Below are 18,561 nucleotides of genomic sequence, written 5' to 3' on the forward strand. Positions count from 1 at the left end.
TGATTAAGTTTTTAACTTTCAGATTATAGTTTTTAAACTATATTATTTTAACTTCAACAATATAGATATGATTTTTGGGCTTATTAATATAATGATAAGGCCTAACTACTTTTCATATTGATACTACAATTTATACAATTTAATATTATTAAAATAAATTGTACATTTTTAATTTTTTATTTTGTTATTTTGATTCTTTGAATTTACATTTTAAAATTTTCTACATAATTATTTTTTTATAGCTTATTTTTTATGAATTTCTCTATATAAAAATTTTTTTTTTATTTTATTTCATAACTAATATTTTATTTATATATACTTTATTTCTGTATAATGGGTTGTATCCATCATGAGTTATTTTGTTCTTTTCTTTTATATTTCTACTTTATTTTTTTAATAATTTTTTTTTATGATTTTTTATATAACTGAATTTTATTGATATTTTTAAATAATTTGTGTTTTTTACGATTTTTTATATAATATATATTTTAATGATTTTATTATATAAAAGTTTTTTAAAATAGTTTTTTATATAATTTATTTTTATGACTTTTATATATATTTTTTCAATGGTTTCATTAATTTTTAATTATTTTTATAATATAATATTCCATTTATGTTTATTATATATATATATTTATTTATATTATTATTTGTAAATGTTAATTTATATATATTTATTTATATATTTTACTTATATATTTCTATTTATATATATTTTATTTATATATTTTATTATATGTTTTATTTATATATATTTTATTTATATATATATTTTTATATTTATATTATTTATGTATGTTTTATTTCTCTGCTATGGAATATGTCCCATGTCCCATTACTACGATGTTCGTAAAGTTTATTAGATACACATATATAGAAAGTACTTAAATATATTTATATTACTTACATTATTACTAATAAGCTTTCTGTTCATATCATTTTTTGCCTCAAAATTATGTAAGAAGAACTTATTTTTCATATTAGGTATATTTTTGTTTATATATTTAATATTTTGTATATTAAAAAAATTTTTTCTAATACTATATATTACTATATATATTACTATATTTTAATTTGACTAAAAATTAATAACAAAATTTAATGAAAATTATAGATTTAATTTTTCATCTATTAATATAGTAATATAGAAGATAATTCTTAGAGTAAACTTTAAAATATATAAACAGAAGTCTTAAATTAAAATTGTTTATTAGAAATAAAATTTTTATATAGGTATGGTATGTTTTTACAAATGTCTATAAGATTTTTCATAATATGACTTTCATGTACAATTTTTCTTTGAATGTTAAAAAAAATTGGAAGCGGTTACTTCATTTGGAAAATCATAAATTTACATAAATATTATTACTGGAAGTAAAACCTTCCAGTTTTAAAACTTTCATAAATTCTATTTTCCAGTCTCTTTGTAATTTAGTTTTTTTTTTCTGAATTAGAAACAGACTTCGAATGGAAAACCAACTGATGCTTTCGATATCGAAAAAATTGTAAACAAAAATTTTGTAAACAAAGCAAATTATGTATATAATATTGTATATGCTTTTTTATGTATATGTAATATGTAAAATATATACATATATAGTAGTATTTTTTTTGTTATAGTATATGCGGAAGAATATGCTTTTGCGTGCAATAATATCATGAATAATTAATTATGTGGGAAGTGTGTGGGGTAAAAAAGGTGGAATAAATAGTAAAGGCAGTATAAAAAAAGGGATTGCACCTGTTTTATTGCTAAATTTTATGCATACTACATATAAACTCCATTAAGGATAACGAATCCTTACGTGTACATGTTTGTAAGATATTAAAGACAATATGCTATTGGGGTTGGTGATTTATTTCCTGTTTACTTGGTTCATAGGGAGTCGTAATTAATATCACCGGGAGGACAATGTACCCTGAAAAAGTATTTAAAAAAAAAACACATGTTTGTTTACATTTTTATTATAGAACAAAACATGTAAAAATGCATTTATTATTTTTTAATGAACTTTTTATATTCTTTTTATTATGTTTACCTTATGTCTGTCCATATAAACTTTAATTTTATGTTATGTTTTCGGGCGGTGCACATATTTAAAAAAACTTAATAGAACTAATAAATGTTGTATAAAAAAAATCAAGACTACATACAAATATATATAAATGAGATACTTGATACATATATGAGATAAATAAACTTTTTTTTAAAAATCTAAGTCTTTTTCCTCGATCCACTGCTAAACTAATTTGATCCAGGTTATGAGGGTGTGTTAAATTTGGCAACTCTGAAAAACCTTGATAAATGTGACAAAATAATCTGACCTTGCTTTATTTCTATCGGAGTCGATTTCTACATAAATTAGTTTCTCAGGTTTTTTGTTAGATTCAAGCTAAAGTTTTTCTATAGACATCAATTGGATATTTCAGTAAATCACATTTTCATTATATTCATTAATTTAGTCTTTTTTTGTACATTTATCAGAATACAGAATAGAATAGGATTCCATACATTTCATCCATTTGCATGCATACATTTGCTACACTAAAAATTAATTATTATTTAGCAAAATATATTTAGTTTTCTGTATGAAGGTTAGCTAGCTCCCCGTTGAGAATTTCCTAATACCACTCGTTAAAAGTGCTCCTGTCTAGAATCCACCTTCAAGCCGAGAACAAAGCCGGGTAAAGATAGATGCATCTTTCTTTAGCAGAGACTACCATTTGTCATCTCAAGCATACTATATCTATCTTGTTAATACGTAGGTTAATACGTAGGTAACGTAGGTTGTGATGTTTAGTTAGTTAAACAGTCAATAATCGTAGTTTTGTTCTGTCGAGGTGTCTCTTTATAAAGAGATCACAAAGAGATTGACTTGTTGGTTTTACGCATTTTTTCAGTCATTGGTGAACAGTTTGCTTAACTCTTAATTAATGTAAAAAAGGTTTGCTTGAACTCTTTAAATATTGATTTGTTCCTATATATTTTTAAATGCGTTATAGATATTTCGTTATCTAAGACGCTAAGCTAAAAACAAATTTTTTAATCGTTTAAGAGTATATTATTAAGTATTCCATAGGTGATTTTGAATATTTTAAACTCTGTAAAATGGTACTTTCTTTCTGGGCTGATAGATTTGCAGAAGTACACTTTATATGTTATAAAAAAAATCACTTGTAATTGAGCAAAACCTTAACAGGCAATAATAATATAGCATAAAATATAAAATTATAATATAGTAATTTAATATAATATAATAATATAATATAATAATATAATATAATAATATAATATAATAATTTAATATAATAATATAGTATAACATTTGCTCTATTTTTTTACTATTTATTTTCACTATATTACTATTACTAAAATAATGTAATAGTATATGTATCTTTATATATGTATAAAAAGTCTGTCTTAGATATGTTGGCTGTATGCTAACCTTCGTCGATTTTTAATTATATATTCGATATTAACTGGTCTGGTATATATGTAGTTCTGCTAAGAGAATTTATGCTGTTGTAAACACAAATTTTTAACACTCATGTGAAATTATATCCAAATTCAATTAATTAATTCATAGTCTTTTAATTTAGTATTTTAATGAATTATTGAGAATCTTCTCAGAATCTTCTCACTTCTCAGTTTCACTTTATAGCTTTTAAAGCATTTAATATTATATTATTTTAATATAAATTTGAAGTCTAAAACACGGTGATCTGACAGTATACTTAGCTTAGCTTTGAGGTTTGAGTTAATTAGTTAAATTAAGTTACTATAATTAATTAATTAATTAAAAATCTAGAAGTTTTAGTAATATCTTATGGATACATTAAAAATTTATAAAGTTTAGTTTTGAGTGTTAGTTTTGAGGTTTGAGTTAATTAGTTAAATTAACTTACTATAATTAATTAATTAATTTAAAATCTAGAAGTTTTAGTAATATTTTATGGATACATTAAAAATTTATAAAGTTGAAAGCTTTTAAATATTTTAAGGATACTTAAGCATTTGCAAACTACTTTGAAAGCTCAGTATACGAATTACACGACTAATGGAAGAACGCGCTATACGAAATTTCTATTTTCATCGAATTGTTCGTTACTTTGTTATATTAGAAATAATAAAATTTATATAAAAAGATTCGTATATTTAATAGATATTCTTTTCATTTTCAGGGCGATGGAAATACATCGTTTTTGCGTGCTGCCAGAGCTGGAAACTTGGAAAGAGTACTCGAACACTTAAAAAATAATATTGACATAAACACTAGCAATGCAGTAAGTATAAAATAAAAATATCGATTTTTTGCTTTGATATGTTATAAAAGGCATTACCCTAATAAGTTATAAAATGTAGAATAAATAACATACAAAGTAAATGAAAGTTACCAACATGCAAAAGTTATTAATTGCTTTATGTCTTTTTTAAATAATTTTAGAATGGCTTGAATGCATTGCATTTGGCTTCCAAAGATGGTCACATACATGTTGTATCAGAACTTTTGCGTCGTGGTGCAATCGTTGACAGTGCCACAAAAAAAGGTAACACAGCATTGCATATTGCATCGCTCGCTGGACAGGAGGAGGTGGTGAAACTATTATTAGAACACCATGCATCAGTAAATGTTCAATCACAAAATGGATTTACGCCACTATACATGGCCGCTCAAGAGAATCACGATTCAGTAGTTAAATTGCTTTTATCCAATGGTGCTAATCAAAGTTTAGCAACAGAGGATGGCTTCACACCATTGGCTGTAGCAATGCAGCAAGGACATGATAAAGTCGTTGCTGTATTATTAGAGAGTGATACACGTGGTAAAGTACGTCTGCCAGCTCTGCACATAGCAGCAAAAAAGGATGATGTAAAAGCTGCGACTCTATTATTAGATGTATGTACTGTACTGTATAATGTTTATTATGTGTATTATAAGATTTAAAATATTACTTTTCTTTTTTATAGAATGATCACAATCCCGACGTTACTTCCAAATCTGGCTTTACACCATTGCATATTGCCTCACATTATGGCAATCAAAATATAGCTAATTTATTAATACAAAAAGGTGCAGATGTTAATTATTCGGCTAAACATAATATCAGTCCATTGCATGTCGCTGCGAAATGGGGCAAGACTAACATGGTTTCACTTTTATTGGAAAAGGGTGCGAACATAGAGGCAAAAACTCGTGATGGTTTGACACCACTGCATTGTGCTGCACGTTCTGGACACGAACAAGTTGTTGATATGCTACTCGAACGTGGTGCGCCAATAAGTGCTAAAACTAAGAACGGTTTGGCACCATTGCACATGGCAGCACAAGGCGAGCATGTAGATGCCGCACGTATTTTACTCTATCATCGTGCTCCTGTCGATGAAGTGACTGTGGATTATTTAACAGCATTGCACGTTGCTGCACATTGTGGTCATGTGCGCGTCGCTAAATTACTTTTAGATCGAAATGCTGATGCAAATGCACGTGCTTTAAATGGCTTTACACCATTGCATATTGCCTGTAAGAAGAATCGCATTAAAGTTGTTGAATTGTTATTGCGACACGGTGCTAGTATAAGTGCAACTACTGAAAGTGGTTTAACGCCTTTACACGTTGCAGCATTTATGGGCTGCATGAATATTGTCATATATTTACTACAACATGATGCTAGTCCTGATGTACCCACAGTACGTGGTGAAACACCATTGCATTTGGCTGCCAGAGCCAATCAGGTAAATGCTACATAAATATTTTTCTATGTTCTATGTTTTATCTTTTGTGTAACTTTTTGCTTTTTTAGACTGATATTATACGCATTTTATTGCGCAACGGTGCACAGGTTGATGCACGAGCACGTGAACAGCAGACGCCATTGCATATTGCATCACGTTTAGGTAATGTTGACATTGTTATGCTTTTGCTACAACATGGTGCTCAAGTTGATGCAACTACCAAGGATATGTATACAGCTTTGCATATTGCTGCCAAGGAGGGACAGGATGAGGTAAAAGAATTAATAGCGAAAAAAATATTGGATCACATCGATACAGTGTATTTAATGCAATTATTTTGGATACGCCATCAGGAGTATTTCATTTAAATTTAAATTTATTATTTTATTTAAGATTTTTTATTTAATGTAATTTTTATATTTTATTATACATGACGTATTATTTTTTATATTTTCTATGTTTTTTTATAAACGAACGATTTTTCATAAGAATGGTTAATTTTTTGTTATATTAATTTTAAGATTATACATAGAAAGTACACATAAAGTATTTTGTTTAATTTTGTAAATTGATTGTAATGTGTTCATTTCTTAAATAATATTTTATTATGATTTATTTTTAATAAACAATTCATATTGTCTATTTAATAATCAAATGTTTTATTATTTTTTTCGATGTTTAGTTTTTATTGGTGGTTATTTTTTTACAGATTTTTTAATTTCTTAAAAGACTCTATAGCTAATAGTAGTAAATATCAGTTTAAATCAATATTATCACGATGTTTAATACTATGATTTTTTTTCGTTACTGTTATATAATTATCATGGGTTTTTTAACCAATAATTTTTATGATGAAAGTCTTCTGTGCTTAATGAATATTTTGTTAATTTTGTTTGAAATTTTAGTTTTCATTTTCTTTTTTTTAATTAAAAAAATAGTTTGCTAAATTTGATTTCAACGTCAGTAATGACGGTAGTGACTATTTTACTTAACAAACAGTAATGAATTGGTATTTGACAAAACTCGACACAGCTGTATGGGCAGCCAAAAATTCTATTAATTAAAAATAAAAATTTTTGTGGTTGCAATTCAGTACTGTTCGAAACCTCTATATAAATCGTTTACCTAATGTTGCTTGTACTCCAATAATTAGTACAATTGTTTCAATCATTTTTTAACCAATATTTTTATGATTAAAATCTTCTGTTAGTAATGTGTATTTTGTTAATTATGTTCGAAATTTCAGTTTATTTTCTTTTTATTTAAAATTATAATATAAATCGTTTACATAATATTGCCACTATTTAAATAAATAGTGCTGTAAATAACAACATATTTTTTACAATCATTATAATCAAGTGGCTAGAAAGATTTGCTGTTTATTATCTATTCAATACCCCTCGTTGCAATAAACATATTACATAGAAAATAAAATACATTAGAAACTAACTAAATGCCCATCGTGCATCTGTTTATTAAAAAAATAATATATAAATCTTGAAATCAAAAATTAAGTAGTGACTTCTATGTTATAGCAACAAATCATATACCTATTAATATTGTTCCTGTTGTCGCTCATCTGTTCAGTCTTAATATAACGAAATTTAGCGAAAGTGAGCTCTACTGAATCACGGCTCTGTTCCAATACAGTGGCGAAGTTCTTTCATCGCATCTAATTGCACTCAGCACCAACCACACCGTCATCATCCCTAGTTTCACACAATCCTTCTTCTTTAATACACACCTTATTCTTAACCTTTGTGTTCCTTTCACGTTTTCTGCTTTATAGGTTCCCACGCCTTTCAATAACTTGTTACAAAAAAAGTTTTATCAAAGCTATTTGACTAACTTTTTATATGTCAGTCTAAACTGTCTTTTATTCATCTTAAATTTTTTTTTTTAATATATATTTAACAATTTTACTATAAATTTTCAAATCTTGGACTTCGAGTCCAAGTGCGTTAGTTGTTGTTGTTGTAACCTGCTTTGAGGAGTGTTGAACGGCATTTTATCGTCGCTGGCGATGAGCTGTTCCGGGACGTAGACTCGACGGTTCTTGGAACCAAGTGAGTTAGTCAACAAGTTCAACTGCCACAATGACCTGTTCTAACCCAATTTTTTATAATGTACCTATAATGATATATATAATATAGGAAGTTATTTATCACTACTTTCGATGTAATATATAAACAAAATATTTTTATAAAATTTTATACAATTTTAATCAAATCTAAAACCTCTTTTTTATAGGTTGCTGCTGTGTTGATTGAGAATGGTGCAGCATTAGACGCTGCCACCAAAAAAGGTTTTACACCTCTACATCTAACAGCGAAATATGGTAATATTAAAGTTGCACAACTCCTGTTGCAAAAGGAGGCAGATGTTGATGCACAAGGCAAAAACGGTGTAACACCACTTCATGTTGCTTGTCATTATAATAATCAAAATGTAGCATTACTCTTACTCGAAAAAGGTGCTAGTCCACATGCTACAGCTAAAAATGGTCATACACCATTACATATTGCAGCACGTAAGAATCAAATGGATATTGCATCAACTTTACTGGAATATGGAGCTCAAGCAAATGCGGAAAGCAAAGCCGGTTTTACACCACTTCACTTAAGTTGCCAGGTTAAATATATAATTTTATTAGCTTTAAATAAATTTTATTCACTTAAAAATGTTATGTTTTATTGATACAGGAGGGCCACACTGATATTTCTAATTTACTTATCGAACATAGAGCTGGTGTAAATCATCCAGCTAAGAATGGTTTGACACCAATGCATTTATGTGCTCAAGAGGATAATGTAAATGTTGCTGAAATTTTGCAACGTAATGGCGCCAATATTGATATGGCCACTAAGGCTGGTTACACACCATTGCATGTAGCTTCCCATTTTGGACAAGCAAATATGGTACGATTTCTCTTACAACATGGTGCCAATGTCGACGCATCTACATCAATTGGCTATACACCATTACATCAGACTGCACAACAAGGACATTGTCATATTGTCAATTTGTTATTAGAACATAAGGCTAATGCAAATGCTCAGACTGTCAATGGACAAACACCCTTACATATAGCACGAAAATTGGGTTATATAAGTGTTTTGGATTCATTGAAATCAATAACAAATGAAGAGGATGCTTCAGCACAAATGGATGAAAAATATCGTGTTGTCGCTCCTGAGGCTATGCATGAGTCTTTTATGTCAGATTCAGAAGAAGAAGGAGGTAATTTATATCTGTAAAATATTAATAGTACTATGAATAGTTACAAATTATTATTCACAATAGTTTTTGCACTTTCATTTCTTTTTAAATTAATATTAACACAATACAAATTTATTTGATATGCAAAGAAATGCATTTTAACATAGAACACGATTTTCTGACTATACTTCATAAACACACTAGCCACTAGTCACAATTAATTTTTTATAAAGACCAAAATTAATAAAAATTTATTAAAAGCAAATTATATCTAAAAAAATAAAAAAAACTTAAATGTGTCACAGGTGACACAAACGTTTGGGATCCATGTTATGGCATTAAAGGTGACCGCCAGAATAAAGCTGATACCCACATTTATCTTCCGTATTACCAGGGCGAAAAACTATTTATGTCTAGTAAGTCTCAAAATTTGGGTTTTTCTGTTTGAATTTACATTTTCGTCGTCCTTATAAAGTGAGATGAAATCATTGTTTCAATGCATCAAATTGGATTTTCAAATTGGCAGTTTCATTAAAAAAACATTAAATTAATAAACAAATTTTCGCACTTTATGTGGATTTTTTTTGTTACTCAATATGGCTTCACTTTTTAAATGTTTATGTAACTAAAAAAATAATTTAAATGTTTAATAAATTTTATTTTAATATTCCTTTTACTTTAATTTTAATCTCAAATTAAAATAAGAAATCAATAAAATCCTACAATTCGGATAAAAATTTACAAATTTACAATGATTATAAATACATATATAAAGTTGACATTTTTTATATAGAATATTAGTGAATTTAACCTTTTAGCTATACGATTATGTTTAAAAAGTGACTATTTTTGTATAGAACCTAGTCATGGTTAACCTGGCAGTTATTTGTTTTACTTTCATATATTATATATTATATGCCTTTAAGAAGGCAATTCTTAAAAAAATTTAAATCCGTAGTGCATGAAAGAATTAACCTAAAATTTAAAACAAAGAAGGCAGCGTAATTAGAGACTTATTAAAGGAAGAATCCTGAAAGCTAGTTTAAATTTTATTTGAAAAAAAATAAATGAAAGAAATTAATTAAATCAATAAGGTCTGAAATATTTTGGGCTACTTTTGTATACGTCACTAATAGAATAAAGTGCACTCAAGCCATTGTGATGGGTATTATATATATATATGGTGGGACGTTGGGACAGCAAATGGCCCCACTGAAGTAAAGGATTAGTCGAAGTAGACCATGAAACGACTTGGGTCCTTTTTCGTCCTTCGATTCTCGGATGTTGTTATTGAGTTAAAGCTGGAGTGGCTTCCGTTCGCATAACTACATTTTTTGTTAATGCAAGCAGCTCATTTAGCTTGAGGTTTCCTGCCAAGTCGTCACCAACTCAATGGTGTCCCACGACAGTCTTCCTTCTACTTGCCAGTGCTGGACATTGGCACAATATATGCACCGCTGTCTCCTTTTCTTCTAAACATAGTCTGTAAGTGTCTTCCTCAGCAAGAGTTATCTTTTTGACGTGATAGTTGAAGTTACCATGTCCAGTAATTAGTGAGGTCAGCCAGCTTAGAGTGCTCCGCGAATAGCTAAGCACCTTTATCGCTTCTCTGGCCCACGGTTTTGATAACATGAGTTTGGTCTGTCTACAAGTGCTCAACTCTCTCCATCTATTAAAATGAAGTGTGATTATTCACTTATAGACATAGTCTGTCGTCATGCTGTACCCCAATGGTATTCTGGGCTCCGGGCCACAGAAATTATGGCTTGATCCTTGCTTTGCAAGTTCATCTGCCTTCTCGTTTTGCTCAATACCGATGTGTCCTTTAACCCACATGATCGTCACCTCATTGCCATGAGCACATTCCATGAGCTTCGTTACACATTCTTGTACTAAGCTGTTAGCTACCATATGTAGTGATGGGTTTTAATCAAAATATATTTTTATTGATCATATTTTCATATTGCTTGACCCATTTGTTAATATCATGTTCTACTTACCTAAAAATCAAAACAATAAGTTATCAATCACAAAGGCAGTTCAATCCTTCTATATATTATTTAAAAAGTAGTTGCCTCATCATTGGAATAATTTGAATTTTAAAATAAACATAATTTTTGAATATTTAATTTGATTTTAACGTCAAAATGACAGGAGTGACTATTTTTACTTTAATAAAAATTGTATTTAATAGAGAAGCTATATAAAGCTTGAATTTAATACATTAATTATTTATTATCTATATAAACAGTTGAGTTATAATAATGCATGTATTAAAGTTTCCTCCAAAGTTCATCACAATAAAAAATAGTTGTTTTGGTTCCTTAGAGATTCATTAGAGATTAGAGATTTTCAGTTATATAGGTATATAGAGTAGTATTGAGTGTTTCTCTACGTTATAAGATTTTTCTTTACAATTAAAAATCTTTTTGATATAACTGAGAGTGAAATGACTACAGTTTGAACAACGATCCATGAAAATATGTTTCTTTTACCGTTGATATTAAAAAGTTGTAAATTGAAAATCAAGTGTCACGATGGGCCTTATTCTACATGTGCTCATAGCAACACTTCCAAAACTATACGCAAACATCTTTATTCATGGTATTTTCAACCGCTCGAAAGGATCGTGGAAATATGTTGGTACATGAAGTCCATAAATGTATAGAGAGAGCTTATTGACAGTTTACCTATGGTTGTTATAAAAAAGATATGAATTGAAAACTAAGTGTCACATTTGGCTTTGCTCTACAGGTGCGTGGCTCATAGTGACGCTTCCAAAATTATTCTCAAATATCTTTATTCATGGTATTTCCAAGCACTCAAAATAATCGTGGACGTATGTTGATACATCTAGTCGATAGATTTATATAGAGATTTTTATTATCGAAAGTTTAGCTATATACATATATATAAAAAAGGAGTAAGGCTTTAACTATCTCATATAGGTTTATATTTTTTTTAATAATTGCGTATTTAATATAGGTAGTCGTGTTTTACATTAGTCAACAATAATTTTTTATTCAACCTGACTAACTGTTCAGAAGCGAAAAACTTTTTAAAGAACCATTTCTAATGTAGCAAATAAATTTTGTATCTTTTAATATAGTAATTATTATACACATGCATGATATACCCAAGTACAACTATAAAAATCCTTTTCACCTTCTTTTTCTTAGCGTGATCTTATTTTCTGTTCGGTTTCTTTGTGCGGTAGGCATATACAGGTCGCATGTCTCTATATTCTTTCTTTGTTTTTACTTATATAAATATAAAAGAATAGTCAGTTCTATTTATTTAAATATCGAATTACGATTCAAGCGATTGATAACCTTAAGCGATTGAAAATAAAAGAACTATAAAAAGCAGTGGAATAGTCTGGTTTGATATATCTTGTCGAACTGATCGTTAGTATATAGGTATATAGTTTATAAGCTATATGATAACACTTTATTGTATTATTATTGTGTTAAATAAATTTAAGAAACTTAATATGCTTTTTTAAAATATCTATTACGATTTTGTTTTATGAATCTTTGAAAAATAAATTAAGTTTGTTTTTTTAAAAATATTTTTAATTTGTTTAATTAAGACAATAATACAAAATTGTTGTATTAAAAATTACATAATTAATGGAATCAATAAAATCGGTCGGTAATTATAATACCCTCTATTTAAAAAGTATCAGGAAGTTGTAATTTAAACAGAAAAGGTTTAATTAAGTAAGAATATAATTAAATTATATTTAAAATTAGACGAAGGGCTAATCGAAATTTGTAAAATAAGGAATTGAACTAATTTTGATGCGTTGTTTGATTGATTAATTTGATTTGATGGATTCAGCGTCACATTCTGTAGATTGTTTTGACATTCACATATCTTTATCTTCTCATCTGTAATGATATATTATATGAGTTTGAGTTAAAAAAAATATTCTCTTTATGGCTCACTCAAAAAACCAGTGTGAAGAAACTTATCTCCAGACAGTATAAAATATGCAAATTATTTATAGTGGCACTAACTTCAGGAACACTCTTTTATTTTTAGTTTATCTCAAGGGCAAGTCCTTTAAATAATGAATTCCTGATATTTTTAGTAAATGTATTAATATCCATAACATAGAACAAAATCGTGATTAGGATAATATATATTGAAGTTAAATTTAGTGATTTTAGATTTGTAGAACTCTATATACCACTAAATTTATTTCTTAATGCATTATAATTATTTAAATACTAACTATTTTAATTTTTTATTTTTATGACAGAAAAAACAATGTAAATAAAAAACAATTTATTATATATTATATATAGTTACTTCACAAATGTTAAGTTCTTGTTGTAAATATATATACTGTTTTTTATATCACTGCTGCTTTTGTGATACAATATATAATTGTTTTAAACTTCAAGAGGGTTTTAATGGCGGTCACATTTTATACATGAAACATATGTATTCTTTTAATAAATTTTGAACATGGACCTGAATGAAATATTACTTAAATTACTTAAATATGATTTAAAACAATAAATGTTTAATCAATTTTTAATTAGTAATTTTTTTGTGTATATGCTTACTATTGGAATGCCTTTATAAGCTAATATAACTTATTAAATTTCCTTTAACATTATCAAAATTAATAAAATAATTAATTATTAATATAAGTATTCATAATCATGCTATATATCATTAAATTTGGGCATTTATAAAATTGCATGCATACTACCTTCAAATTTGTTTAATAAAAAAACAATTCATTTGCATTTTTTTTTAATTTCAAATATTGCACCGCGTGCCTATCACCTTTACAAAATCTACTAATCTGAAATTGAATCGAAATTGTACAAAATTTGGAATGGTATGCGTTTACACCTACACAATAACAAAAAAATATCAGGCGAAGATAACATGCTTTCCGACCAACCCTATCGCTATTTGACTGTTGATGAAATGAAATCTCTAGGAGATGATTCGCTGCCAATTGATGTGACCCGTGATGAACGTATCGATTCCAATCGTATGGCACAAAGTGCTGAATATGCCGGAGGTGTTTTAGGGCAACAGCAACCAATTGCTGAAGAAATAATAAGTCCACATAAAGTTCAAGTACATGGCGCTGGTAAAACAACTGTAGATGGTGTTTTCATGGGTAACGGATTGCATGAAGAACAGCCACATATAGGGTAAGTTGAAAATATTCCGATTAAATAATATTTTAATTTATTAATAATATTGTCTTAATACAGGCGCAAGCTTTCTTGGAAGAGGTAAGTTAAATAAAAATTGTATTTTTCATGTACTTTTTGATAAAATTGATTCTTTCTTTTTCTTAAATTAGCTTTTTGGTATCTTTTCTGGTTGATGCACGAGGTGGTGCTATGCGTGGTTGTCGTCATAGTGGCGTACGCATGATTGTACCTTCACGTTCGACATGCCAACCTACGCGTGTAACTTGTCGTTATGTTAAACCACAACGCACAATGCATCCACCACAATTAATGGAAGGTGAAGCTTTGGCGAGTCGTGTGCTCGAATTGGGTCCAGTTTCTACTAAATTTATTGGACCTGTTGTCATGGAAGTACCACACTTTGCTTCATTACGTGGCAAAGAGCGTGAAATAGTTATACTTCGTTCAGATAATGGTGAAACTTGGCGTGAGCATACAATTGAAAACTCAGAAGAAATAATACATGATGTAATGCAACAATGCTTTGAACCAGAAGGTATATAATTTTCTAAAATAATTTTTATACAATTAAATTTAGTGGCGTACATATTTTTAATAAAATAAATTTTTATAGAAATTGCCCAATTGGAAGAACAAGGTGGTAATCATGTTTGTCGTTTCGTTACTTACGATTTTCCACAATATTTCGCTGTCGTCTCTCGTATACGGCAAGAGGTGCATGCAATTGGACCAGAGGGTGGTATGGTTTCCAGTACAGTAGTACCACAAGTGCAGGCCGTTTTCCCACAAGGTGCACTCACCAAAAAGATAAAAGTTGGCTTACAGGTAAATCTATTTAAACCACGCAAAGGCGTTGCGCCAGAAAAACTACGTAAAATAAGTGTTAATCATGTACCAAAAAAGAAGCGCTTCTCGCTTATTTGGTAAATATTTTAGAAGCACTAATCAAATATAAAAAAGTTGAACATTAACGATATCTAAATGATAGTTAAGTATACATAGGGCTTCATATATATTAAGAAAGCGTACATATATCAAAATAACTTATCAGTAAACTAAAAATAGTATATATACAGAACACAACTTTTACATAAGCATTTATATAAATTATAACTAAATTTATATACCTATAAGTATTTTTTTATACTTATAATTTTGTATTGTATGCAATATACAACACAAAAACAGTAATTATTATCCGTGACAAATCATATGCATTTATTAAAATATGTCATTTGATTGTATAATGCCAATATATTGTGTATTGCTTTGGTAATTCATTGTTGGCAAAAAAAATATTATCAAGTCATACTATTTCTCCAACAAGTCTACTAATATTTTATAAACCAATTTTGTCCCTTCAAAATATGATTATTTTTATCGTTGATTATCCAAAAAAAAATTTACTAAAAAATAATCAATGATTAAACAAGAAAAATTATACGTAAAAATATAATAATGATTAATGATCGAATAAGATTATCATTAATTATTCAAAAATATTTAGTTGATAATAATTAATGTTAAATTACCAAAAAAGAAATTATATTTAAAAATATAAAATGATAAATTGAATAAGAGCATTAAGCTTTTAACAAACGTCAGTTTTGAAAGAGATATATATTGAAGTAACTACTTGACTTATTTAAAGAAAAATTAACCCATTTAACTGAATATGTTAGTAATTTTTATGATGGGCTTAATATGGGTATAAACGTTCACATTACTATTATATTCAATAAATTTATTCAAATTTTTATTTACTTATTTTTTCAAAGTATTATATTTTCCTCTTTAAGCCTATTTAAGTTGGTTTAAATGAATATAAATAAATAATTTGCTTATAAGCAAAATAATTTAATAAACGATAAAAATATTCTAACACACGAATATTAATAAATCTTTTCGTATTTCATAGAAATCAGTGAAATTTATAAATTTTGAAATATATTTCAATAAGTTTTAAATATTAATTTTATAATATATACAATATTTAATATGCATAAATGTAGTTGGTAATATTATGAATCTGAAAGCACAAATAGGTTTTTGAAAATGAATAAAAAAAATATTAAAAAAATATTAATAATAATTGTGCAATGCAAACAAACAAAAAAAAGAAAATATAATGTATATTTAATATATTAATTTTAGTTCTCACTAACAGAATTTAGTACGGTATTTCTGGTATTAGTACGTTCATTCTTTATTTCTTAAATAATTTTTAATTATAAAAATATTTAAATTATATATGCACATATATATTAAATATATATAAGTTATGTTTAAATTTAATATTATCTAATATTATTTAATATTTAATATATGTATATCTATGTATGTATATATGTGTATATATATACATATATATAATATATACTTATTTATGAATAATTATTATACCTTTGATAACTTAAAAAAGCTATTTAATGTAATACACTATATTTGTATTATATATTAAACATTTTTTTGATATCTTACAATAAAAAAGCTATATTTGTAGTTATATATGTATATGTATATGATACTTTTCAAAGTACTTTTTAATTAAAGAATTTTTGTATAAACTCTTCCAAAATTAAGAATTGAGAAAGAACAACACCATTTTTTTAAAACACATTTCGAATACAATTTTTGAATTTTACAATTATAATTATTTATTTCAAGAAATAAAAATTTATAATAATATAATATTTTTAATTTAATAAAGTAATAAGAAATGATATTAATATTTTTATGTGTTTACAAAACTATTTTTTATAAAAATAATTTCTAAAGTTTAAGTTTAAATATTTGTTGTATCGAGGTCACTCAAATTTTGTATATTTTTCATATATGGGCTGATTGACAATATTAACCACAAAAATGTTAATAATAAATTTATATTATTAAAGTGGATCAATAAACCAAATATTATTACAATATATATAAATAATATACTCTCAATATTACTTAAAAATTTATATAAATAATTTACACAATATATAAAGTTCGCTTTTTAAAGACAGTAAATATATGGTTTTTAAATGTAATTATATTAAAAAAAATATAATGATCATAAAAATTTAATTAATCGTAGATTGTTATTATTTTTTTAAACAATAATATTAGTTAAGCAGTTTTTAACTGCTTAAATTAATGAACTTTATTGTGTGATTATTAAGTATATCAGAGGTTTGTATTGGCAATTTTTAATTTTTATTCATGCATATTTAATCTGAAAAAGTATTGCAATTCAAAACTAATGTATTTTGAGTTGATACTTTTAATTCTTTTTATAAAAAAATTTAATAATTAAACTATACATACATATATTTATAATTTTTAAAATTAATAATGACAAACAATTTTTAAAAGAGAACAAATAATTTTTATTTAAATGAATTTTTTGGCTGATAATACAGTTATTGTGATTGTGGCAAATACCATATATATGAGCTGTGGCCTTTAGAAATTTTTATTGGCTATATATAAAATAGTCCATATATATTTTTTGAAATTCTAAATAGTGTGATTTATCACTCTATTATGGAGAAAACAGTTTTCTCGATTTTGGTAAAAATTGTTTTTTATATTTTTGTATTTAAATATTTGGTAAATTAAATAGTTAAATTTTTTTCGCTTTTAAATGTGCAATAACTCAAATATTATTTCCAAATTATTGAAAGTAAAAACTTTTTTCATAATATAACTTTTTATTTATATTCTATTAAAATCAATTTTTCTGAACTTAAATTTTGAATTGCAATTCTTTTTTAGATTGGTTGCTACAATTTTTTATTTGTCAATATTTTATTGAATAAAAAATTATAATATGATATGAATATGATGAACATTATATGTTGATTATATATGCACTTGTAATTTATTAAATTATATTTAAATGCTTTTAAAACATTAACTAAATCTGAAAAGTGTTTATAACGAGCTTAACTTAAAATATGTAATTTACTCGATTTAATTGAACAAATTTAAAATAAAAAATTCATATATCGTATATATATAAATTTATTTTCAATTTAAAAATATTTAAAAATTTTAAAAATTTTTATTGATGTAACGAGTTGTGTCTCTAATGACATTATTTTATACATAATGAATAATATTTTCTTAGAAATATAATTTTTTCGTTTTAAACAATTTTCATGCTAAGACGCATAAAACATAATAAATATTTTTAAAAATATAAAAATTATACTTTATTGATCAAGGATCACAAAAAAAAAATAAAATAAAATAAAGATGGAAAAAAAACTAAGTGAACTATAAACTTCTGTGTCCATTAACAATAATTATTAACTCTTTTTATAATTATTATTAACTATTATTATATATTATGATATGTATTAAAACTTTATTCTCTTATTAAACTTAATATAAAAATTGAGTAATACACTTAAAATTGAGTATAATTAT

At 26.2% G+C, this 18,561-nt stretch overlaps 1 protein-coding gene across 4 annotated transcripts in view; it reads left to right on the top strand.

Annotated features, from left to right (window-relative positions):
• Positions 1-15,166, top strand: part of LOC119677950 (ankyrin-3-like) — a 31,456-nt gene extending 16,290 nt beyond the window's left edge. For 3 of the 4 annotated variants that reach the window (XM_038089576.1, XM_038089656.1, XM_038089734.1), the window contains exons 2-11: positions 4,186-4,287; positions 4,449-4,901; positions 4,973-5,737; positions 5,806-6,009; positions 7,988-8,368; positions 8,440-8,977; positions 13,854-14,139; positions 14,203-14,223; positions 14,295-14,680; positions 14,759-15,166. In XM_038089576.1, the coding sequence (XP_037945504.1) occupies positions 4,186-4,287; positions 4,449-4,901; positions 4,973-5,737; positions 5,806-6,009; positions 7,988-8,368; positions 8,440-8,977; positions 13,854-14,139; positions 14,203-14,223; positions 14,295-14,680; positions 14,759-15,072 (3,450 nt within the window). In that variant the 3' untranslated portion in view covers positions 15,073-15,166. The remainder of the gene's footprint in view (positions 1-4,185; positions 4,288-4,448; positions 4,902-4,972; positions 5,738-5,805; positions 6,010-7,987; positions 8,369-8,439; positions 8,978-13,853; positions 14,140-14,202; positions 14,224-14,294; positions 14,681-14,758) is intronic. The other variant, XM_038089811.1, reaches the window with a different exon arrangement.
• Positions 15,167-18,561: the final 3,395 nt, after the last annotated feature.

This window comes from Teleopsis dalmanni, chromosome 1 (genome assembly GCF_002237135.1).
Source record: "Teleopsis dalmanni isolate 2A chromosome 1, ASM223713v2, whole genome shotgun sequence".
NCBI classification, from domain to species: Eukaryota; Metazoa; Arthropoda; class Insecta; order Diptera; family Diopsidae; genus Teleopsis; species Teleopsis dalmanni.